The 19,610-nt window shown below is 40.0% G+C and overlaps 1 protein-coding gene across 3 annotated transcripts in view; it reads right to left on the bottom strand.

The window, feature by feature from the left end:
* Positions 1-18,480, bottom strand: part of LOC104140173 (ephrin-A5) — a 212,363-nt gene extending 193,883 nt beyond the window's left edge. The window contains exons 1-2 of one of the 3 annotated variants that reach the window (XM_068925441.1): positions 17,932-17,972; positions 3,557-3,648 (exon numbers count right to left, since the gene is read on the bottom strand). In XM_068925441.1, coding sequence (XP_068781542.1) covers positions 3,557-3,627 — 71 coding nt within the window. In that variant the 5' untranslated portion in view covers positions 3,628-3,648; positions 17,932-17,972. Of the gene's footprint in view, positions 1-3,556; positions 3,649-17,931 lie in introns of all 3 variants that reach the window. The other 2 variants (XM_068925440.1, XM_068925442.1) reach the window with 2 other exon arrangements.
* Between the last annotated feature and the right edge of the window lie 1,130 nt (positions 18,481-19,610).

The raw sequence follows: 19,610 nt of genomic DNA, 5'->3' as shown, positions 1-19,610 counted from the left end.
GATAGATAAAATGGCCTAGACAGAGTCCAGTTACGTTGTTTCCTTATTCCGGTTTTAGTGAAAGTCACTTTGTCTTTGAGGCATACAGAAAATTTTTTCTAATGACGTTTAGCTTTTGCAAGTTGGTATTTGTGGTGTAGGTTTTCAGTAAAATATGTTTTCCAGCTGTTCGTTTAAAATCCAAGACAGAAAAAGCATAAGCAATGGTTAAAACTGGACATCTAACACGTTGTTAACTATTAGTTTAACTATTAGTTCAAAATAAAAAGTTTAGCTTTACTACACAGAAACAAAAAAAATCACAATCCCCCCTATTCTGTGCAACATCTACAGATGCCCCAATTATGTATTCTGATCTCAGAATAGATAAGGGAACTTCAACAAGATCTGGCAACCAAAATACAGTATTTACATAAAGTATTTGCATTAGAAAAAAAAATGTGTAGCGGGAAAGAAAGAAAAAACCCTACATGGTTAAACCTAACAGATTTTATACCCCTAAGTATTCTACACACCAAAACAGTTATCTCTAGGTGAAATGAAAATCCTGGTTAACTAAAATTTGATCACACCCCTCCACAACAATTTACAATAATGCGCTATCTACGTATGTATCGAAAGTCCATTTTTCTGGCTTTGAAATAGACAGTACCACACTGTATAAGCTTCAAAAGTAATGCTTTTGCTAGCTTTAAGTCACTGTACTTGAAGTTTCTTATCAACAGTACTTTCATATTTTAGATAAGTCCTCTCCCTGCTTTTACTTCTCTTGCCCCACCCTTGAAGACTGAGTTTTCTGCCTGCTCTATTGCTGCTGGAGAGTGCAAGTAAATCACAGTGCAAACTCATTTCTATTAACATGGTGTCAAGCACTTCTTCTTCGTAGATAAAGAGCCAGTGCAGTAACAAGATGAAACCTATTCTCATCTGAGGGGTGTAAATAGAATTTGCTTTTATATAGCTCCTTTCATATTCAAAATATCCCAATATGCTTTACAATAATGAGATAGATACACTGCCATTTCCCTAATCTTAAACGCAGAGGGTAAGGCTTTGTCTTGCCAATAGAAAGAAAAGGAGGTCATGGCTCCTTTGAAGTTTCCTTATGTCATCTTGGTTGAAGGACAGGAGGGAATGAAGAACATCACCGAGACAAAATACAAGTGAAAAGAACAAGGACAGCTGACCAGTGTGAAATGAATGAGACAGATCTCTCTCACCACATTCAAAAAGCACTATCTAGAAGCAAAATGAATCAGAGCAGGAATGATTTTTAAGACTGGCAGCAGGTACAATGCTAATCATATTTTTCTTCGAAGGCTTTTTCTGGAAGGCGGGAGAGAGTTAAGAAGCCTGGTGAGAAGAGTTTCACTCTCATACACAGCAAGTCAGCAATCCATATGCACAGGGAGATTTGATTCAGGTGAGCGTAAGGTAATAGGCAGTATTACCCATCCATCCAATGCAGGGGTTAATCCTATAAAGAACTGATATATCCTGATAGCCTAAGGAAAACAGAAAAGGGGACGGGAGGGTCCTAAGAGTTGAAACAGCTCCCCACCTTGCCCTAGAGAGGGGACCCATCACCCACGCAGCACCGGCTGGCAGAAGCTTCTCCGAGGATGACGGACTGGCCAAGGAAAGCACAACGATCTGCAGTCCGTGTTTTATCGCCAAGCGGTGTTTTCAAATGAGTTAACAAAAAAGCCGTGGCTTAATTAAACCATATTCCTCTGCATCTTGCCCTCCTTCCTGCACAGCCAAAGCAATAGCTGCATGCAACAGAAGAGCAGCAGTTAAACTCTCCAAAATACTTCATACATCGTCAGTGAGGGAAAGGGAGCTGCCCAAGAGCCACACTCATTGCTTAGATGTTCATCAGGCATTACAAATTCCTTAGTAGGAGCTGTTCCCAGAAAGGAAAAGTTGATCTCCTATCTTGTCGCCTTCCCCAGGTCCTACCCAAATAACGCTAAAGCTATCAGCTACACGTATCTAGCAACCAATACAGAGAGAGGGCGGATGATGTTGGACACTCCACCTCTGCAAAGTTTTCTGTAACCCACAGCAAGCTCTTGCCCCTTTTTTGTTGGAGGTTTCCCTTTCCTCTACACAGAGCAGTTAGGCGTTCAGCCGTGATCACTGTTTAATTTCCCCCCCTGCCTTTCTCCTGTCCCTAACGCATGCATACTTCAGCCTTGGCTATGGAGTGCTGGCTGAGGAGGAACAATAGGAGCCTTTCAAGTCATCAGAGGGAGCTTTGAGCAAGACTCAACTCAGAGACCCAGTCAATATTTACTGCAGTTTGGAGCCACTGTTTTACGGCTCCTTCCAGGCGGAACTCACCAGTGTGGAACCTCGAGAGGTTACCCGATTTTATTTTAACAAGGCAAAAATGGGGAGGTAAACAGATTACAACCCAAACCACTTTTCCTTGGATATGATCATGGTGAGGGAAAGAATAAAAAGAAAATTCAAGGAGGAGGGAGAGAGAAAGGGGACAGGAAAAGAACAGAAGACACTGAACAATGCCACAACTAAGGTTTCAATAACAACTAGCAGTTTCTAAATAGGAAACTCATCTTTCCCCTAAAGTTGACTAATAAAGCTTGAAGATCATGTATCAGACAGCTACTATATGCAAATCCAATTAAAGTGACCCACACAAATGAAATATGCAACACTCACCTCATCAACTACCTAAAGCTCTTGTTCTTCTCTCTGTAACGCCTACGTTGCAGCATGACCGCTCAGAGATCATAGCAACGCACCTTTTTGCACAGAGACACACAACTTTCCGATGTTTAAAAGCCACGAGTAAAAACACGCTTTCAGGTTATCGTCAGAACAAAGGCAGAAAAAGGGTGAAGAACTGGCAGTTTTCAAATTAAGGACCTAAGTCCAGTGTAAGAAGTTACTACCAGCACAAACACATGTTTAACTTCACACTTAACAGAAGTACAATGAAGCGTTTTTAAATAAGGATTTGTGTAAGTACTGAGGATTTTTTTTTTTTTACATTGCAATCATTCTTCTGTAGAAGAATTCATCCATTTCCAGAAATTTGCAGAGCTGCAACAAAAGTAACACAATCAAATGAAACATCCTAGTGGAAAATTCATATTGTCATTTGTACAAGCTCACCCCTTTTTACTCTACTTCTTCCCTTCCTCCCCGTAACCACCCACATATACAAAAAACGTTTCTGAGGGTGAAGTACAATGAGATTGACAATGATCATTTACCTGTTTAAACTGAAAGGCAGCTGTATGATTTTTTTTCAGAATGGTTGGCATCTTGTCTGAACATGCTTTCCTATGTTTGACTTTTACTGAAAGTTTCGAATCAAATCTGACAAGCCACTGCTTAAACAGGAGAAATTACAGCTTTAACTTCAGAAGTGTCGGGATCTTTTGAAAACTGTAGCTTATGTCAGCCCTGGGGTTAAAGGGCGTGCAGCAGCAGATCGCTACCTTTCCCCCTCCTTGTTCAGTTTTAAATGCACGGAGGTTTAATTTGTTGAGTTGGTATGAGAACGTTGCACTGTTGTACTTACGGCGTTTGTCTGATTTTTAAAATATGGTAACAGATGGGATTCCCGACTGCCTTCCATTCCGCTCTTCTCATTTTAAAGGAAAAACAGGAATGCTTGTAAGCACCAAAAAAAAAAAAAATGTAAACAATCAGTATAATTAAAAGAAAACACAAATACATCTGCAACAGATAAAACACTCACAAATAAATGAGAAACGCTGCAAGCTAACAGCTTTTCCAATGGAGTTCAAAAGAAAAAAGCTATGAGGCTTCCCAGTCCTAAGCAAAGTAGTACGGGGTCCTTTATATCAGAACCAGCTTGGAACAAATTTCTCCTACCCACTTTTCACATTTCAGTCTCCCAAGTCCCTACTTGCGGTGAGAATTTTAAGGAAGTGTTACATCAAACCTTAATAAATAAATGGATATATAAATGTCAATAAATGTAAAATAAATATGTAACCCAAAACATAGCTAAGATGGAATCAAAGTTTTAAACAGGAAAAAACACAGTAATAACAATGAAAAGAGAAGATAAAATGGACTTTGCAAGGGGGCAAATGAAAAGTAGATGGCAAATCTCTCTAGAGAACTTAAATCATGCTCTATTTTTCAAAATAGAGCATTACTAATAATGTTTTTGAAGTTCAGAAAGGAATAGCAGAGAATGAGGTACAATGAATAACTATCCACTTAACAGTTGATACTTACCTCAATCTCTTCTGAACTTCAAAAATAAAAATAAAAATTTCCTCAGTGATCCAATAAACTCAATGGGAATTTCATGCAAATACATCACAGCATCTGGCCAGAATATCTGTTAATGCACTCTTCCTTTTATGTTCTGTGCTTTAGATAAGCATTACAGAATACCACTTACAGTCTATTCACATTTACTACGGAATAATACAGAAAAAGATAATTATTAATCCTCTGTTGTTATAAATCAGGATATTCTGTATTACCTGCATATTTTCTCAATTGACAGGATAGATTTGTGTAAACACTATTTTTGCTTCTGATATATTATTTAAATAAGAATATTACTGCCGTGATACGGATCAGTAAGTAGATAGTGCAGGAAAGGTTATCTTTCAAACTGATAAATTTGAATGGGAATGTTTCTCAAGACAAAACCATTAAGAGCACTAACTCTAACAGAAATCACAAGAAATAGTACTAACCGCCAGTACATTTAATTTAAAACCAAAGAACTATTTCAAGCAGGTACCTCATCACACTTTTGGGACTATGAAACTCCCAAGACTTGCTTTGTCTCTGTCATTTTGATTTAACATGTGGAAAGCAGAGGACATTTTTGTCTTACGGGTACATCTTCTCCAATATGAAAGAAAACAAATAATTCATGAAGGTTAGGTTAAATCTACATAATACTGATTCTAATCTAAAAATCAAGTCTTGTAGGCATCCACTGTACTAGCTTTCTCAAGAAAATAACCACGAAAACACAAAGTAGATGCAATCTTTCCTCTTTTCTAAATCAGAGCAAAAGAACACCATGCAAGTCCTAACTGGGCACTGCAACAGTCTGATTTACTCAAAGAAGTTACAAAGGCAAAAGTGCTTTGGTCAATAAGAACTCTAAAACTCTACACCTAAAATAAAGTGGTTATGAAACGCTTCCAAATGTTTTGTGCTAAAAGCAGCCATTTTATCAGCAGCAAATTAAGACAGCTAGTATGAAAAATGGAAAACGGAGATTTCTTTTTACAGTAAGCTATAAAATGTAGTTCAGTCAGAGACAGGGTCTGAAAAAATAACATTTAAAGGATGCTGTAAATCACAGCCTCCCCTCCCTTTTTTTTTTTTTTTTTTTTTAAAGCAAACTATCGTGCTTTGCACTACAAACTGCAAATACGGAGATTCTCTTCATCAAATGTTCCTGGCAAGTAAGTTTTATATAACTCAGGTACAGGGAAAGGGTTTGCTTGGAATTTGAATGCAGTGAATAGTCATGATATAATGAGAAACAAGCATGATCTACCTCTCTAATTAATTTTCCTTCTTCACCTACAGTGTCACTTGTTATGATAATGTGAATCTTAACCTTAATGAGAAATTTCATACCACCTTGATTAAAGATACTGGAAGTAAAACCAAAATAAAAAAGAGTGTTGTTATTTTAATGAAGAGTTTCTCTACGCTCTCAAAATCCTCAATAAACGTATGGAACTTTTGTTAGTGAAGGAAATAACCAATCTGCAACACAACTTCTGTAGCAAGTGCTAAGAGATTGATTTATATTTCATGTTTTTAAATGAGAATTATGCTATTAAGTGTGTTACGAAATGATGCTCCCTGCAGGAAGTATTCCTGCTATTTTTGTAAATGGAGCTTGTCTGGAGACTGTTTAAGATGTACACTCTTCAATAACACTATGTGTGCATCCTTTTAAAAGGTCTGCAAACTCGACATAATAAGATTATTGAGAATCTACAGATTTTTTTGAAAAAATAAAAAAATTAAATCAAATTTTCAAAAATTTCTGGGGTCCTTTAAGGAGCTACAAATACATACAAATAACATTAAATTAGGCCCACTATTCTGCAATTGCCACCAACACAAAGACTATAAAGCACGATGAGACTTCAAACATACACATGATGGACACAGTTTAAGAATCAGAGTTTTAATTTTTTTTTTTTTATGATTCGCAATTTTAGGAAAAACTGGTTTATTTCATCAACACTTTTCTTTTCAAATTAAACATAGACTCTATTTCCTGAAAGTGGTGTCTTCCTCTTATTACATTATATCTCATAGCCACTAGAGACCAGCAAGTTGGCTGGAAATTAACAAAAATTTAATACTTGAAACACCATTAAATGAAATGCTTGAAGACAAATTGCCTTCTTATTCTCCTAGTAGCCTCAAAATGCAGTTTACAGGCCACGGGACAAGAACCCCTGCTCATCTTTTTGGTAAACAGGTAGCGTTTCAAGGTTTATATATTGAACAGTTTAGATTTGCAAGGAGATCTAGTGTTCGGTGACTATTAAAATAGAAACCCACACTTTCCTGAATACAGCGTTTTAATTATTACCATGAGGAAGCAACTCTGTCGCACTTGGACATTCACAAGATTCGTCTGGTCCTTACAGAATATCTTATCTAGGATAGAGCGGTGCACTGCTTCGGAAAATACATATCCTTTATTGTACTTTTTGTACAACTATATTTGATTAACTTCACTTTCGCTATCTCAAGATTATGATTTTTTTTCCCCACTATATTCAAAATTTTCATACACCGTATATGGTGTCCAATGCATCAGAATCTTGCTACCCCCTATTTACTAATCACATATAACAATACCTGCTGATGGCAAAGTAACTACTTATTCTGCTAGGTTCACTTTTACCCCCTCAGTCCCTCCAAGATAAAGGTCCCAAATCTTTTAAAAAAAAAAAAAAGAGAGAGTTTAAAAAGTCAACCTAAAAATTACTTGGAACCAATGAAACTGTGGCGTTTCACTAGATTAGATTTACACAGAATGTGTAAAATCGCAAAAAGATATAAGCCTAACTACTAAAGTTCTTATTCATGAATTATACAATAGAACTGTGAATATAGGACCTAATTAAACTACCATCCAAATCAATGGGAGAATACCTTTTTATTTCAATGGAGCTGGATCTAAACACTGCCTAAAATACTGCAATAACAAAGCATAAAAGGATGGGGTTAAAAAAACTGGATCCCACTGCATCTACCGACGCATACAACATGAACAAGTAATCAAACTTCCATCACCAATTAGCACTTACCAGTTCCTCTTGACTTCAGCAACTTTCAAAAATGAGGATGTTTATTTACATTGCTTTCCTAAATCAATTTTAGGGACCATTTTTTGAAATGTATTTCAGTACGTAAAGGTATAAAAAGAGAGAAACATAGTCGCAGACAGTTAGGTACCAGGCAGCCTCAAAAATCCCACATGGCTCTTGCCTGGATCTCTAGGTGTCTAAACATCTTCCAAAATTCTGGCTCTTCAGGACAGATTCTTTTTTAAATCTGTAGGCTACAAAAAACGTCAGTAAAATATTCATCTTACAGGCTAGAGAAAAAAACATGAGTAAATGTTAGTGTGAGAGCATGACTTTACTCTCTCAACCTCTTTCTGGACGGCAGCCTGCAGATATTTCCCTCTCTGATTAGGCACCTATACACACATTTGAACATTTTTGTGTATCCATAAACAGAACTAGCAAACTTTCACTTAAGCCATAACTGCGACACCCCAAAGCCTTAGCCTACCGATTTCCCTGCAGATGGCCTGCGTGCCCATGGGTTGGAAACGGAGAAAAGTACACACATACTAATCTGAAAGAACTACCTGCTTTCATTCAGCTTCTTTATCAAGTTTAGTACGCAGGACACAGGCAAAAAGCATACAAAGGATAAGAAGATTTGCACCCACTTAGTAAATGTGGGCAAAAACCAGCTTTGCTCTCAGCAATTTTGTTGGAAAGTTCAGTTCACCAGAAAGTGTGCAACAGAGAAAGCAAGAAAGGGAAAGGTGAGCAAAATGCAAAGGGAAAAGTGTATGCAACTTCAGCATAAGTGAAGGGAAAAATAAAACCCTAGAATTAAGGTCTTTTGAAGGCAGGAATAATAAACTTCCAAGTAAATGTCACTTCACTATGACTGAGTTTCCCCAATTGGGTATTGTATATATATAATTTTATATATATAATTATTAGGCACACACTTTCCATGTTCTTTCCCCCCAAAAGCAGAGCTGACAATGGTGACAGCAGAGTGTGTAATTAGTTTTTATTGTTCCCCTGACAGCCATAGCTCTGCAAGGACCCCTTGCCTTTTCCATTGTAAATGTTATGGAAAAATACACTAATGACAGGCGTTTAATTATGGGCACAGCAACCATGATGGGAGTTGTGCCAGAAGTGATTGGCAGCTTTGGATGCCAGATATTCACAGCAATGGTTCTTCCTCTCTCATACCTTGTAACCCAAATTATTGAAGATGTTAGCTTTTAAAGTATCCTTTCTAAAGCTTCACCTACTGGCAAGAGATGTTGTTATTCATAGCCAATACCTTAAAAATAGACAGGAATAATAAATAAACAAAACAGGTCGTTTTGCTCAAACGTGGCATAAGTTTTTCGAAAGAGCTCCATCCGCTGACAACGCCATCAACGTAAAAGAAGCTCAGCACTAGCAACTCAGTCACACAGTTTACACATTTATTTGATTTCTTTTTAAAAAAAAATATACACAGGTACAAACAAAAAGATATTATGTCCCCTTAACATATCCTTATTCAATATTTACAATAAACTGTCCCACATTCAACTACAGCTGCTGAGGTGCTTTTTCGCCTGATTAATTAGCAATTGGGAGACACGCTTTTTGGCAGCTTTTGTATCCCTATTATTTCTTCTGGTTTGGCACAAGAACACTCTTTTGGGAGCACCACTATTTGTACTGTACCCCGCTTAGTGATGGATCACTAATTTTTAATAAACTAAGCCCCAAGAGAACTATAAAAAGATGTATAAGTGTATTGAAGCAATAACTGTAAACAAATACAAAAAAGGGGGAGAAAGAGCTGTTGCAGTACATAAAATATTAGGTCTTTTCCAGATTATGCATGGAGAGCCTACCCAGGAGATCACATGTAGTCTGAAGACAGGGGTCTGAATTGGCTTTTAACTACTTGATCCAAATCTCTGCCTTCATCTTTAAAAAAGCTTTAGTGACTAGCTAATGTGGATGTGCATTTTCCTTGAAGAATGCTATATCTGAATGTCCCTTCACTGTTTCTCATCCCTCCCCCACCACCAGATGAATGAAATTACTCTGTGAAGCAGATCTCTATGAAGAATGACCACAGAGATCTGGACCAAACGGTACTAAGTCTATGTAGCAGTCACAAATCCCTGGCTAAAGCGAACAAAGCAACATTATTCCTAAATGGGAAGTTTGGGAATTTAGAAGTGAAGCTGTCTGGCTCTAAAGTGGAAACTTGCAAATAGCTGCAGAGTCAATGTTGGCTCTCCATCCCCCATCCAGCTGGCTCTCATATCAGTAACTTCAAAAATGCAGTTTGCCATTATGGTGGCTTAAGGCACTTTATGTGCCAGTGCAATGACCATGCTGTGTGTGCATGTCAGAAGGTCAATACTTTCAAATTCCAGCGTCTCTCTTTATTTCCTTCTTTTCTGCAAACAATGGGAAAGAGAGCAGGATTGATAGCTCCTACTTTGTTAACTCCTGCTCGCCAAACATGCGGGAATAAACGTCCTGCCTGTATGAATACATAACTATTTTTTAAATCTGATAAGACATCAATTTAAAAAAAAAAAAAAAACACAACCGGTTTTCTGCTTATCAACAAAATTATTGAATTTCTTTAGAATAATCTGAACAATTCTAGAGTCGCCAACATCACTGTTACTAAACCTGTTTAGCAGTCCTTACCTGACGTTGATGATGTAGACAATTAGCCCAGCAACTCTATCACAAAGATCATCATCAAATATACAAGTGGCAGAAATACCTATTTTGTCTCCTCACAAAAAAAAAAGTCTGTATTTTATTGACTTAGCACCACACAAAAAAAATTTACCATAGAGAGATCGCGGATTTTTTGTTTAGTTTTGACGCAATGACTTAGAATTTCTATTTTCAGCTCCAGTTTCAGAGGCAAAGACTGAAATGAAATATCCAAATGTATTTATAAAATTAAAACAAATGTAAAGTAAAAATAAATAAAACCCCTGCATACAATAATAGCATCCTAATAAAAATTAATATATAGTTCTTAATGGTTCCCTGTATGATTAAATAATGGGATTTTCTGGTATAAGGAACGTGCATAGAGGGAAGGAATAAGCTCTTCTAAATCATAATCTGAATATGAAAAATACTACTTTGAAGTCCACAAAAGCAAAAATGCACTATTTCATTACTACTCACTAGGGAAAGGCCAGGGTGCTCAGCTAGTACTGATGAACAACTCACGTACAATGTAAACATGCCCGCCATTGGCCAATATGCACCCACAAGCAAAAACGGAAATAATGTGAGGAGAAAAAGATATGTTCTTTTAATGAATAAAGAATATCAGTGCTACACAGCGAAGATTCATTATGGCATGACAACACATTCTATTAAAACATGCATCTTTTTAATAGTCATGAGGCCAGATAGTAACTATGAGAATGGAACAAAAAGATATTTTAGCAGAGACCCATCAGAGTCAAAGCAGACATATCTCACATTCCCATTTTTCACCTCATCAGACGATTCTTGAGCAAATCATTTCTTTTCTGCACTCCTGCATCGTTTCATTATTGTCATCGAAAACTAAATATGGCGTCTATCAAATAAAACAGCTCTCTAAGTGCCTGATGAAAACAACAAAAAAATTAGTCAAGTGACTCAGTGACAAACATGCAGTAAAGATTTTTACTGTAGTAATTATTAGCGAACAGTTCCTTATTGGATTAATATGCTGATTTAATGTCGGAAAAGAAAATGTAAAAAGTAAAATTCAACTAATACCGTACCTTACAGGTTTTACCAGACTAAAAGCGTTTTTCCGCACCTTTTTCCAGCACGGATAGGTAAATTCTTCCACCAGATTACAGCACAAGTGATAGAATAGAATTACAGTCTTCAAGGCTTTTCAAGTGAAAATGGTCAAACCTGAAGAATTTGCTATAAGAAGTTGGTATTAGCAATTCAAGCAGATCTTGCTAAGGAACAGGACTCCTGCATATCTTATTGTTAGCTGATTTCTCTTTTGATAGCATTTATATTGGTCACTCATTTAAAGACGAAAACAGCCATAAAACTCTTAGCATGCCAGTTAATAGAACATGTGCATCAAAAATACTTCTACATTTTGCAGCAAAAATAAACGAATTCATTTTTTGATGAAACTGGGCTCTAACAATGTATTTTTATCAACCTGTCAATAACAAACACGAGGAATAACCCCACACAAAAAAAGGAGGTGGTTATTTTTCTTTTATTGGAAACCATAACATCCTATAGGAGCAAAATACAATCTCAGTCTTCGCAGAACAGTATCCCGTTTTTAACGTTTTTAAATTTTAAAATACTTGATTTTAAATACAAATAATTTTTTAAATTGCATAGGAGTGGGAATTTGTGGTTTTGTAATGTAACAATCTTTGCTCAGTTTCTTAAAAATGAGGCCTTCAGACATCTATTTATGTTTGCACACTGTAAAATACTACCCACCATTTTAAATGAGCTCAACTATAATCTAGCCTGTAGAGAGAACAATGAATAGGGAGAATGCAAAAATGCCAGGAAGACTTCTGAGACATGAGGGATTCTATTCTTCCAGTCAGCTATGCTGAAGTACATTACAGTAGGGTTTACTCACAATAGCTGTAATATCACCAGAAAGCAGTTTCAATAACTTGTCTATTTTAAACCAAACGTTTCCATTTCATTATGTTGGTGTGCTGCTGACTGACTACATTTTAAGCACAAGCGCAAAGAAAACTTAAACAAAACAGAACCCTTTATTCTCAACAGTGAATTACACCATTCAGAAACACTGGAAGATTAGATTAATTATGAGACTAAAGACATTTTTTCAAAACAATGCTCAGAACTGAAGAGCAGAGCAAAGAGTGATTACAGAAAGAAAAGCCCAGTTTCACAATATTTCTTTTATATTTTTTAATGCAAAGAGACAAACACTGAGCTTGCTTAAGCAAGAGAGGTACATTTCACAGCCATGGTGGAACTGCTGTCTACTCATACTTCTCCAGAGAAGGTTGTGTCTTTGTTAGCATTTTCTCTAAGGTGATGTGTAGCTTCACAGCACTGCAAACGCCAGTTTGACCAGCCTACTTTACGTGCTTTCTGAAAGTCTAATATTTCAACAATACAGCGCAATGCCCAGTGACAGACTGTTTTAGGAATAAGCAGTAACAAGGTACTTTAATTAGCACTGAGAGCGCTCAAAACACATGCCTGCAATTGTCTCTGTTTCATTTTACATTTGTGTACCTGCCTACCTACCTGGGGACTACTAGTGTGCAAAGAAACAGTACAATGGGAAGACTGCCGAGAACTAAACCACAGCTTCTACAAATATTTCTTTTTCAATTTTTGATTTTTTTTTTTAAAAAAACAGACTTTTGCTGGAAGAAGGGGGCTGGGCTATTCATTTTGGAAATTTGCAAGACTTCATTAATTTAAAATTCCATTTTAGAGATGTTTTTTCACACAACAATTATGATTTACTCTACCCCGCATCCCCTTCTAGTGACACATTTAATTGTGCACACACCCAGCTAGGGGCGTGGGGGGGTGTGTGCATGTGTGTGTATGTATGTGTATATATACATATATATATGTGCATACACGAACGTATATTACATATGCCTCTCTTACTGTAAAACTGCAAAGACCATGACTCCTGAAGGACTGCATTCATTCATTTTCTCAGCCCAGCATGAAGCTGGTAGATTGGTGGGATCGTAGCAACAGGGGAAAGGAAGGCAGGCTCATCTTTATCTGTCCCTCTCCAAAAGGACATAGCGCTAGCAGGAAGAATGCAGCAAAGCGTCTTTACTATGCACTTTTTGAAAAGATTTAATAAGAAGAATTTCACGAAGACCATTTACTACTTTACAAGGCGCCTTTCATATGAAGGTGGAAGCCAATGAAACTACTGCTCTTTGTGTAGTTTTTCCACAGAAGATTTCAAAATGTCTCAAAAATTCACTTTTAAAATAAACACCAATAACCTTTTGGAGACTCAAGGTGTTAGTGAAACTATTAAAACCACAGAAAGTAGGCATAGCAAACTGAAAGCTGTGCTTCTGATCTTTAATTACTATATATATATATATAAAGTCAGAGGTTTTTTGCTCTCGGAGCAAGCTGCCAGATACAACCCTCCCAAAATACAAGACATATTACCCAAAAATAAAAAAATAAAGCCACGTATTCAAGGCATTATTGCTTCCCTTGTCATTTAAAAACTACCTGGAAGACCAAAACCAAAGCAAATGCTTTTATTTTTGGCACACTTTGCCCCCAGCTCATTTCAATTCCTTAGTCATTCTTAACATAAGCAACTGTCTTCTTCCCATTCCAACCATTTCTACGTTATTTCCCTTATCGCTGCACACAGGCAGAACTATTTCAAGATCAAAAACAAACAAAAAACAACCACATGACCTGAGCATACACAGTCAACATGACCCGGTGAAATTAGCAAAAGCATATTAAATAATAGGAAGATGCTGAAGACATCCACCCAGCTTGCTCCTGAGAAGTGCTGAGCGTGCCTGAGCAGACACTGTCAGAGCTTCTGAAAACTAGCCTGTGCCTTCAGCTGGTAGAGGGAGGCACTCAAGTACTCGCCTTTATCCACACAACTACAACAGAACTTGAGTATTTCAGTTTGTCCTTTAGTGAAGATAGATGCTTTTCTGAACCAGGGCATACTCAACCTCAGAATTCACCTAAGTTTTGACATCCAGGTTGCAAAATTTTGGTCTAGGCGCAGAATTTTCACCAGCATCAAATCATTTTTCTACTTGCGGCTCCCATCTCAAGCATCTATCTCAACAAGAATCTAGCAATGCTAATCAAATTATGGTATCCAACTTCATAATGGCAACTAACCAGTTGAAGCAGAAATGATTTTGCTGCACTAAATTCTCTAATTACCAGAGGATTTCCTGAGGTTATTATCCACATAAATACAGACATGCAAAAAAATATACTGGCATCCTATGCCTTTGCATCATTCTCTTGTGGATGTAATTTTTTGTTCCCTGTATAAGATAGAGCCAAACCCAATAATACCTCTGATAAAAATATATTATTTTCGTGAAGATACAAGGGTGGCCTCTACATATGATCAAAAATTAGACTTGAAATGCAAGTATCTTGAAACCAGAAACAATTCCTAAAGCTACATAACTTGCCATCGAAATAACTTACAAGGGAGATAACTAAACATAAAGTGCAATCTTGAAACACAATCCTGCAAGCAGTAAAATGTAGCAATAACCACCGCAAGTAGTTCAAGTTGAACTTTGACAAGATTATCAACAATAGCCAGTGGTAGAGAAGTAAATCACTTCAAAATTTGGCCCAGATATATGACGTTTTGACTGAATTCTAATTACAAGGACACCAGTAATCAGGATCAAATGCATATGCTGGATTACCAAACAAACTCTCAAAACTACTCTAGGTGTTGGATGCAGAAGCAGGGCTGTAACATTTTGCTCTCCCTTGTTAGGACACATACGCAGACAGTGACGAAAGACTAATGCACTTTAAGGTCATAATCGGAATTTATCAGCACCTAATTCTATGGCTACATAAACAAAATATATTAGAACACATTTTCAAGCTTACTTGATGAATAACTTTCAATCCACAAAAAAGGATAAAACAATCTTATTTTATGACACCCCAAAAACCTAATACCTAGACATAGCTCATTTGGAATTGCACTATGGCACTTATGATACTTGTGTGTAGATAATTAAACACGTAACAGAAAGAAGGCGCAAGAATACTTAAAACACTTCTCACAACAGATTTAAGGTCTAAATACACATGGCTGTTTCTGTCACTCATACATTTGAACAATAATGAACACAGAACACTTTTTAATTATTCTAGCAGAACTTTGGCAACTATTCAGGAAATGTAATATCAACTCTGTTAATAGACTCATGGGTTTTTTTTATTTAGGGAAATATTCTTCATACTGTGAGCACTTACCAAATTGGGCCACTCATCAATTTGTTAATATGTCTTTCAATAAGGACGAGAGCTATATATCTTTCAATAAGTTCCTGCACTTTCCTACCTAAAAAAATGTATACACATCAGCACATCTGAGGGAAATATAATCTTTATTAAATTCTTCAGATAAAGTTTTGAAGAAACTTAATTTTAGATTGCCTTTGATCACTATCAACATCTCTTAACTGAATTCATTAGTTCTAAATAGGTTTGTTAATCTTGAATAAATACAACAAAGAAAGTAAGCTAAAGCACAACGGCCACATCAGTGGTTAAAGAATTGTACTATATTTTGTCTTGTAACTGAAGTTTCAAACAGTTATCATCAAGTAAGCATCCCTATGTACTTCTATGTGTATAAAAACCACACAGTCCGTCCCTTCAGTCCATCTCTGAAAGCAGATAAATCTCTGCAAAGTTATTGCTACAGCACTAGTAATGGATCTAAAGTCTTTGCTAATCAAAGAGAATTTTCCTTTAACTTAAGACACTGACAAAGAGTTCAAATTAGAAGCGTCTTTTTTCTTCAGGTCTTTTACATCTCATCATATCAGGTGTTTGCCTGCTTTCCTGTACTGAATTTTTCACGTAACTTGAAAGGCACAAAAAGCTGGCAAACTGTATAAAATGAAAGAGAAATATATCTGTACTCTGCTCTTTCTCATAATTTTTAACTCTTCGATAAATATGATTGATATATCCAAATAGATACTTTCATTGAGAGAGCGCAGTGCCTACTTAGAAACAAACACTTTACGGCTATCTTAAAAAGAGAAGTTTTTTTTTTTTTTAGTAGTGCAATTAACTCTTCCTCTAGTGTTTGGAGGAATAACAAAACTAAGTTTTCTTTGTAGTCTGCTGTTGTTTAACATCTGCTAAGAAACGGCTTCACTTACTGTAATAAAATAGTATTAAACTTACTAAAATCCTTACAAATTCATGCAATGAATAATACTTTCTGACTAGATACACATTGCTTGTACCTTCAACTACCTTTACCTATGCGCATGCAGTTGATGCATAATCTCATCACATACAGAACAGTAGTTAAAAGCCTGAACAGAAGGTTATTTTTTGAACTGTTTTAACACTAGCAACACATGGAGATCATTTAGTAAAACCTAATTCTTTCAACAATCCTCCTTCTGCACAGTGGGATTTGCAAATATTACTTTATTTTTTTCCAGTAGTTATATTTCAGCTTGTCTAACAACAATAATAAAAAAAATCTCTGCTAGGACAGACAGGTAATTTTTGGGAGGTATGTTCTTTGATGTGTGATGTAACTTTTCTTCTTATTTATATTGAACAATTTATTTTCCAGTAACACTTATGCAATGAGAAGAAAACGTAGACAAAGGCATTTAAAATTATATATTCTTGTCATTCCCAAGCACCTTTGTTATTTTGGATAAACTTTTTTGTTTCAAGTTTTCTGTGTCAACTAGGTATAAGTGAAGAGTTGTTACCGCACACGCACAGAATACTCGAGTGTTGGACAGACTGGCTAATTCTGGGCACTTGAAAATTCTGCTTCTACACTTCGGCATCACCTATTTTAAAGCCACTCTGGAATATCAAGTAGAGCAGTTTTCTGCAGGCAACACGGATCTATTAAAAAACATGACCTGTGACAAAAATCAATGTGCTAATCTCAAACCAAACAGCAGTATCAGAAGCATAAAACAGAGATAACCTAAGATAAAACGTCCTCAAATTTACTTAGACTAGCTTGACAGGTTAAAGGAAAAAAAGGAAAAAAAAAAAAAAAAAGAAAACAAAGGTCTGCTCATAGGTACTTTAAGAAGGCAAGGAAAAAAAACCCCACAATACCCAGGTGACTTTTTACCCAAACACATGGATACCGTTTGGAACGGGACTGAAATTTTTCTGCCAGTGAAGACGAGGGGAAATTGCCGAAAAATCAAATGAAACCTCCCTTTCCAAGAGGGTTCCCTGCACAGCGCGCCAAGCCTGGGGCTCAGACCCCCTCGGCGGTACCCCAGCGCGCGGCGGGCGCACAACGCTCAAGGAGCACCGCTGCCAGCACGGCCCCGGCGGGGAAGGCGGCGAGGCGCCCTCCCGCCAGCCCCGCGGCGCCCACCTACCTCGTCCTCTGGCGGCTCCGCCGGGCTCCCGCTGCCCCGGGCCGCACCGCGCAGGGCGGCAGGGGGCTGCGGGGCCGCCCCGCTGCCGCCACAGCCGCAGGGCCGGGGCCGCCCCCCCCCGCCCGCCCGCCCGCCTTCTCGGTGCCTCGCCCCGCACGGCGGGAAGCTCCCGCCGCCCTCGGGCAGGCGCAGCCGCGGCGGGTGCCCGCGCCTCGCGCTGAGGCGCCGCCGCCGGGCTCCCCGGGGAAAGCCGGCGCTGCCGAGCCCTAGGCTAGCCTGGTGCAACCGTGCGTTGGGGCGCGAGGCGAGGGAAAACACGGAGCCGGAGGCCCCCCACCCCGGCTGCCTGGCGCCCCGACCCTCCGAAAAAATGGAATAAAAAATAAAGTTTGCCGCCGCGTCTTGCGAACAAAGTAGTTTCTGCAGGCAGCGGGCAAGCGCTCTCCTTCCCCCGCTCCCCGCCCCGCCGCCGCCCCGCGTACCTGGGGTTGGTGCTGTTCCAGTAGACGGCGTAGCGGTCGGCCACCGCCTTGGCGCCGGGCTCCTGCCCGCGCACGCACACCCACAGCGCCGCGGCCGCCAGCAGCAACATCTCCACGTGCAGCATCGCGCCCGGCCGGCGGCGCGCAGGGCAGGCGGCGGCGAGAGGAGCGGCGACGCAGAAACGGGAAGGGGGGGGACCGAGCTGGGCTGGGGGGGGATCAATAAAAAAAAAATCGCTTGCCACAGACACACACAGAGGGCGCGGGGGCAGCAGGCGACAGCGAGGAGGGTGGGCTGCCGCCGCGCCGCAGCGAGCCGAGGCCGCCTCCCGCCGCAGACGGGGACCGGCAGGGGAGCGCGATCCGCGGCTCTCAGGGAGCCTCACCCCGGCAGGGGGAGGTGGGGGCCGAGGCGCGGAGCGGCGGCAGGCGGCGGGCGGTGCTCATTCACCGGGAGTCCCGTGCGGAGCCCACGGCGAGACATACACCGGGCCCCCTCCGTGCGCGGCGGGCGGGCGAGGGGCGCCGCTCCGCCGCCCCCTGCGAGCGGCCCCGGGCCGGGGAGGCGGCGGCGGCGCTAGGGGCGCGCCCGCTTGCGCGGCTCTCGGGCTGGCGGCGGGGAAGGGGGGCCGGGGGCGAGGGGGCCGGAGAAGGGGGGGCAGGAGATCTTCCCACTGGAAGCCCACGGGGGGTCCTGGCAATATATTAAAGGCAGCCGGATGGGCGAGGGGCGAGAAGTACCAGCGGGTCTGAAAGTACAAAGTTTGTGTCTTCCTTCCTTGCCCTCCGCCCCCCCCGGAAAAAAAAAGCAGGGGAAAGCAAAACCCTGAGGAGTTTGTTTGCTGCGCTGATGGAGTTGGGGAGCCTGTTCTGCAGCACGCAGAGTGTCTTGAAGGAGACTTTGTGGAGCGGTTTTCTTGTCCTTCCTGTTCCTGGGCGGTGGGTGCACCAAGGACTAAGCAACAGCAAAGGCGAGGTTAAAAAAAGGCAACAAAAAAAAAAGAGGCCAATCCAAGAAATATTGCGGCGTGGAAACCAAGGAAATGGAAATAAAAATTGTTTTATGAGAGGGCGTGGATAAAAGCAAAACCCCGGAGAAGTGGAAGATCAAGCCTGCAAACTCCTCTGGTGATGCTGGTCTTGGCTCGCCTCTCCTGCACGGGGGATGAAGGGAGCGACGCGGCGAGGTGCGGAAATCTCCGGCTTCAGCCTCCCGGAGTGTCTCTGCGCTGGCGCCGGGTCCAGTCCCAGGAACATCAACTTCTGCGGAAGGACAAAACAGTTTGAAAGAGCAGGGGACGGGGGGTGGGAGAAAAAAAGAATCCACCCCTCAGATGACTACATAAGGAGATCGGGGAAAAAAAAAAAACCCAGTTCTTCTTCTTCTCGGTCTTGCCCGACAGCTGCTCCCCTTTTCCCTCTGAAGCAGCAGCAGCAAGAGCAGCGAGGAAAAATATACCACGCCAGCAGGCAAATAAATAAACTTGAATGCAGCGGCAGGCAGGGAGGGATCGTAAAGAGCGACGAGGATTGGAGGGGCAAAAGTCAGTTTTGCAGGAAAAAAAAAAAAAAGCTTTATGGGAGGAAAAAAAAATCTTTTAAACAGTCACGCCCCCTTTTGCAATGACCGGTTCCTTCACTGCGTGTAAATCCGACATCAGCAGCCTAGGAAAATCTCG

Source organism: Struthio camelus, chromosome W (assembly GCF_040807025.1).
Source record: "Struthio camelus isolate bStrCam1 chromosome W, bStrCam1.hap1, whole genome shotgun sequence".
Taxonomy (NCBI): Eukaryota; Metazoa; Chordata; class Aves; order Struthioniformes; family Struthionidae; genus Struthio; species Struthio camelus.
Note: the sequence above shows the minus strand (reverse complement) of the source record. Positions and strands in the feature narration are given on the sequence as shown.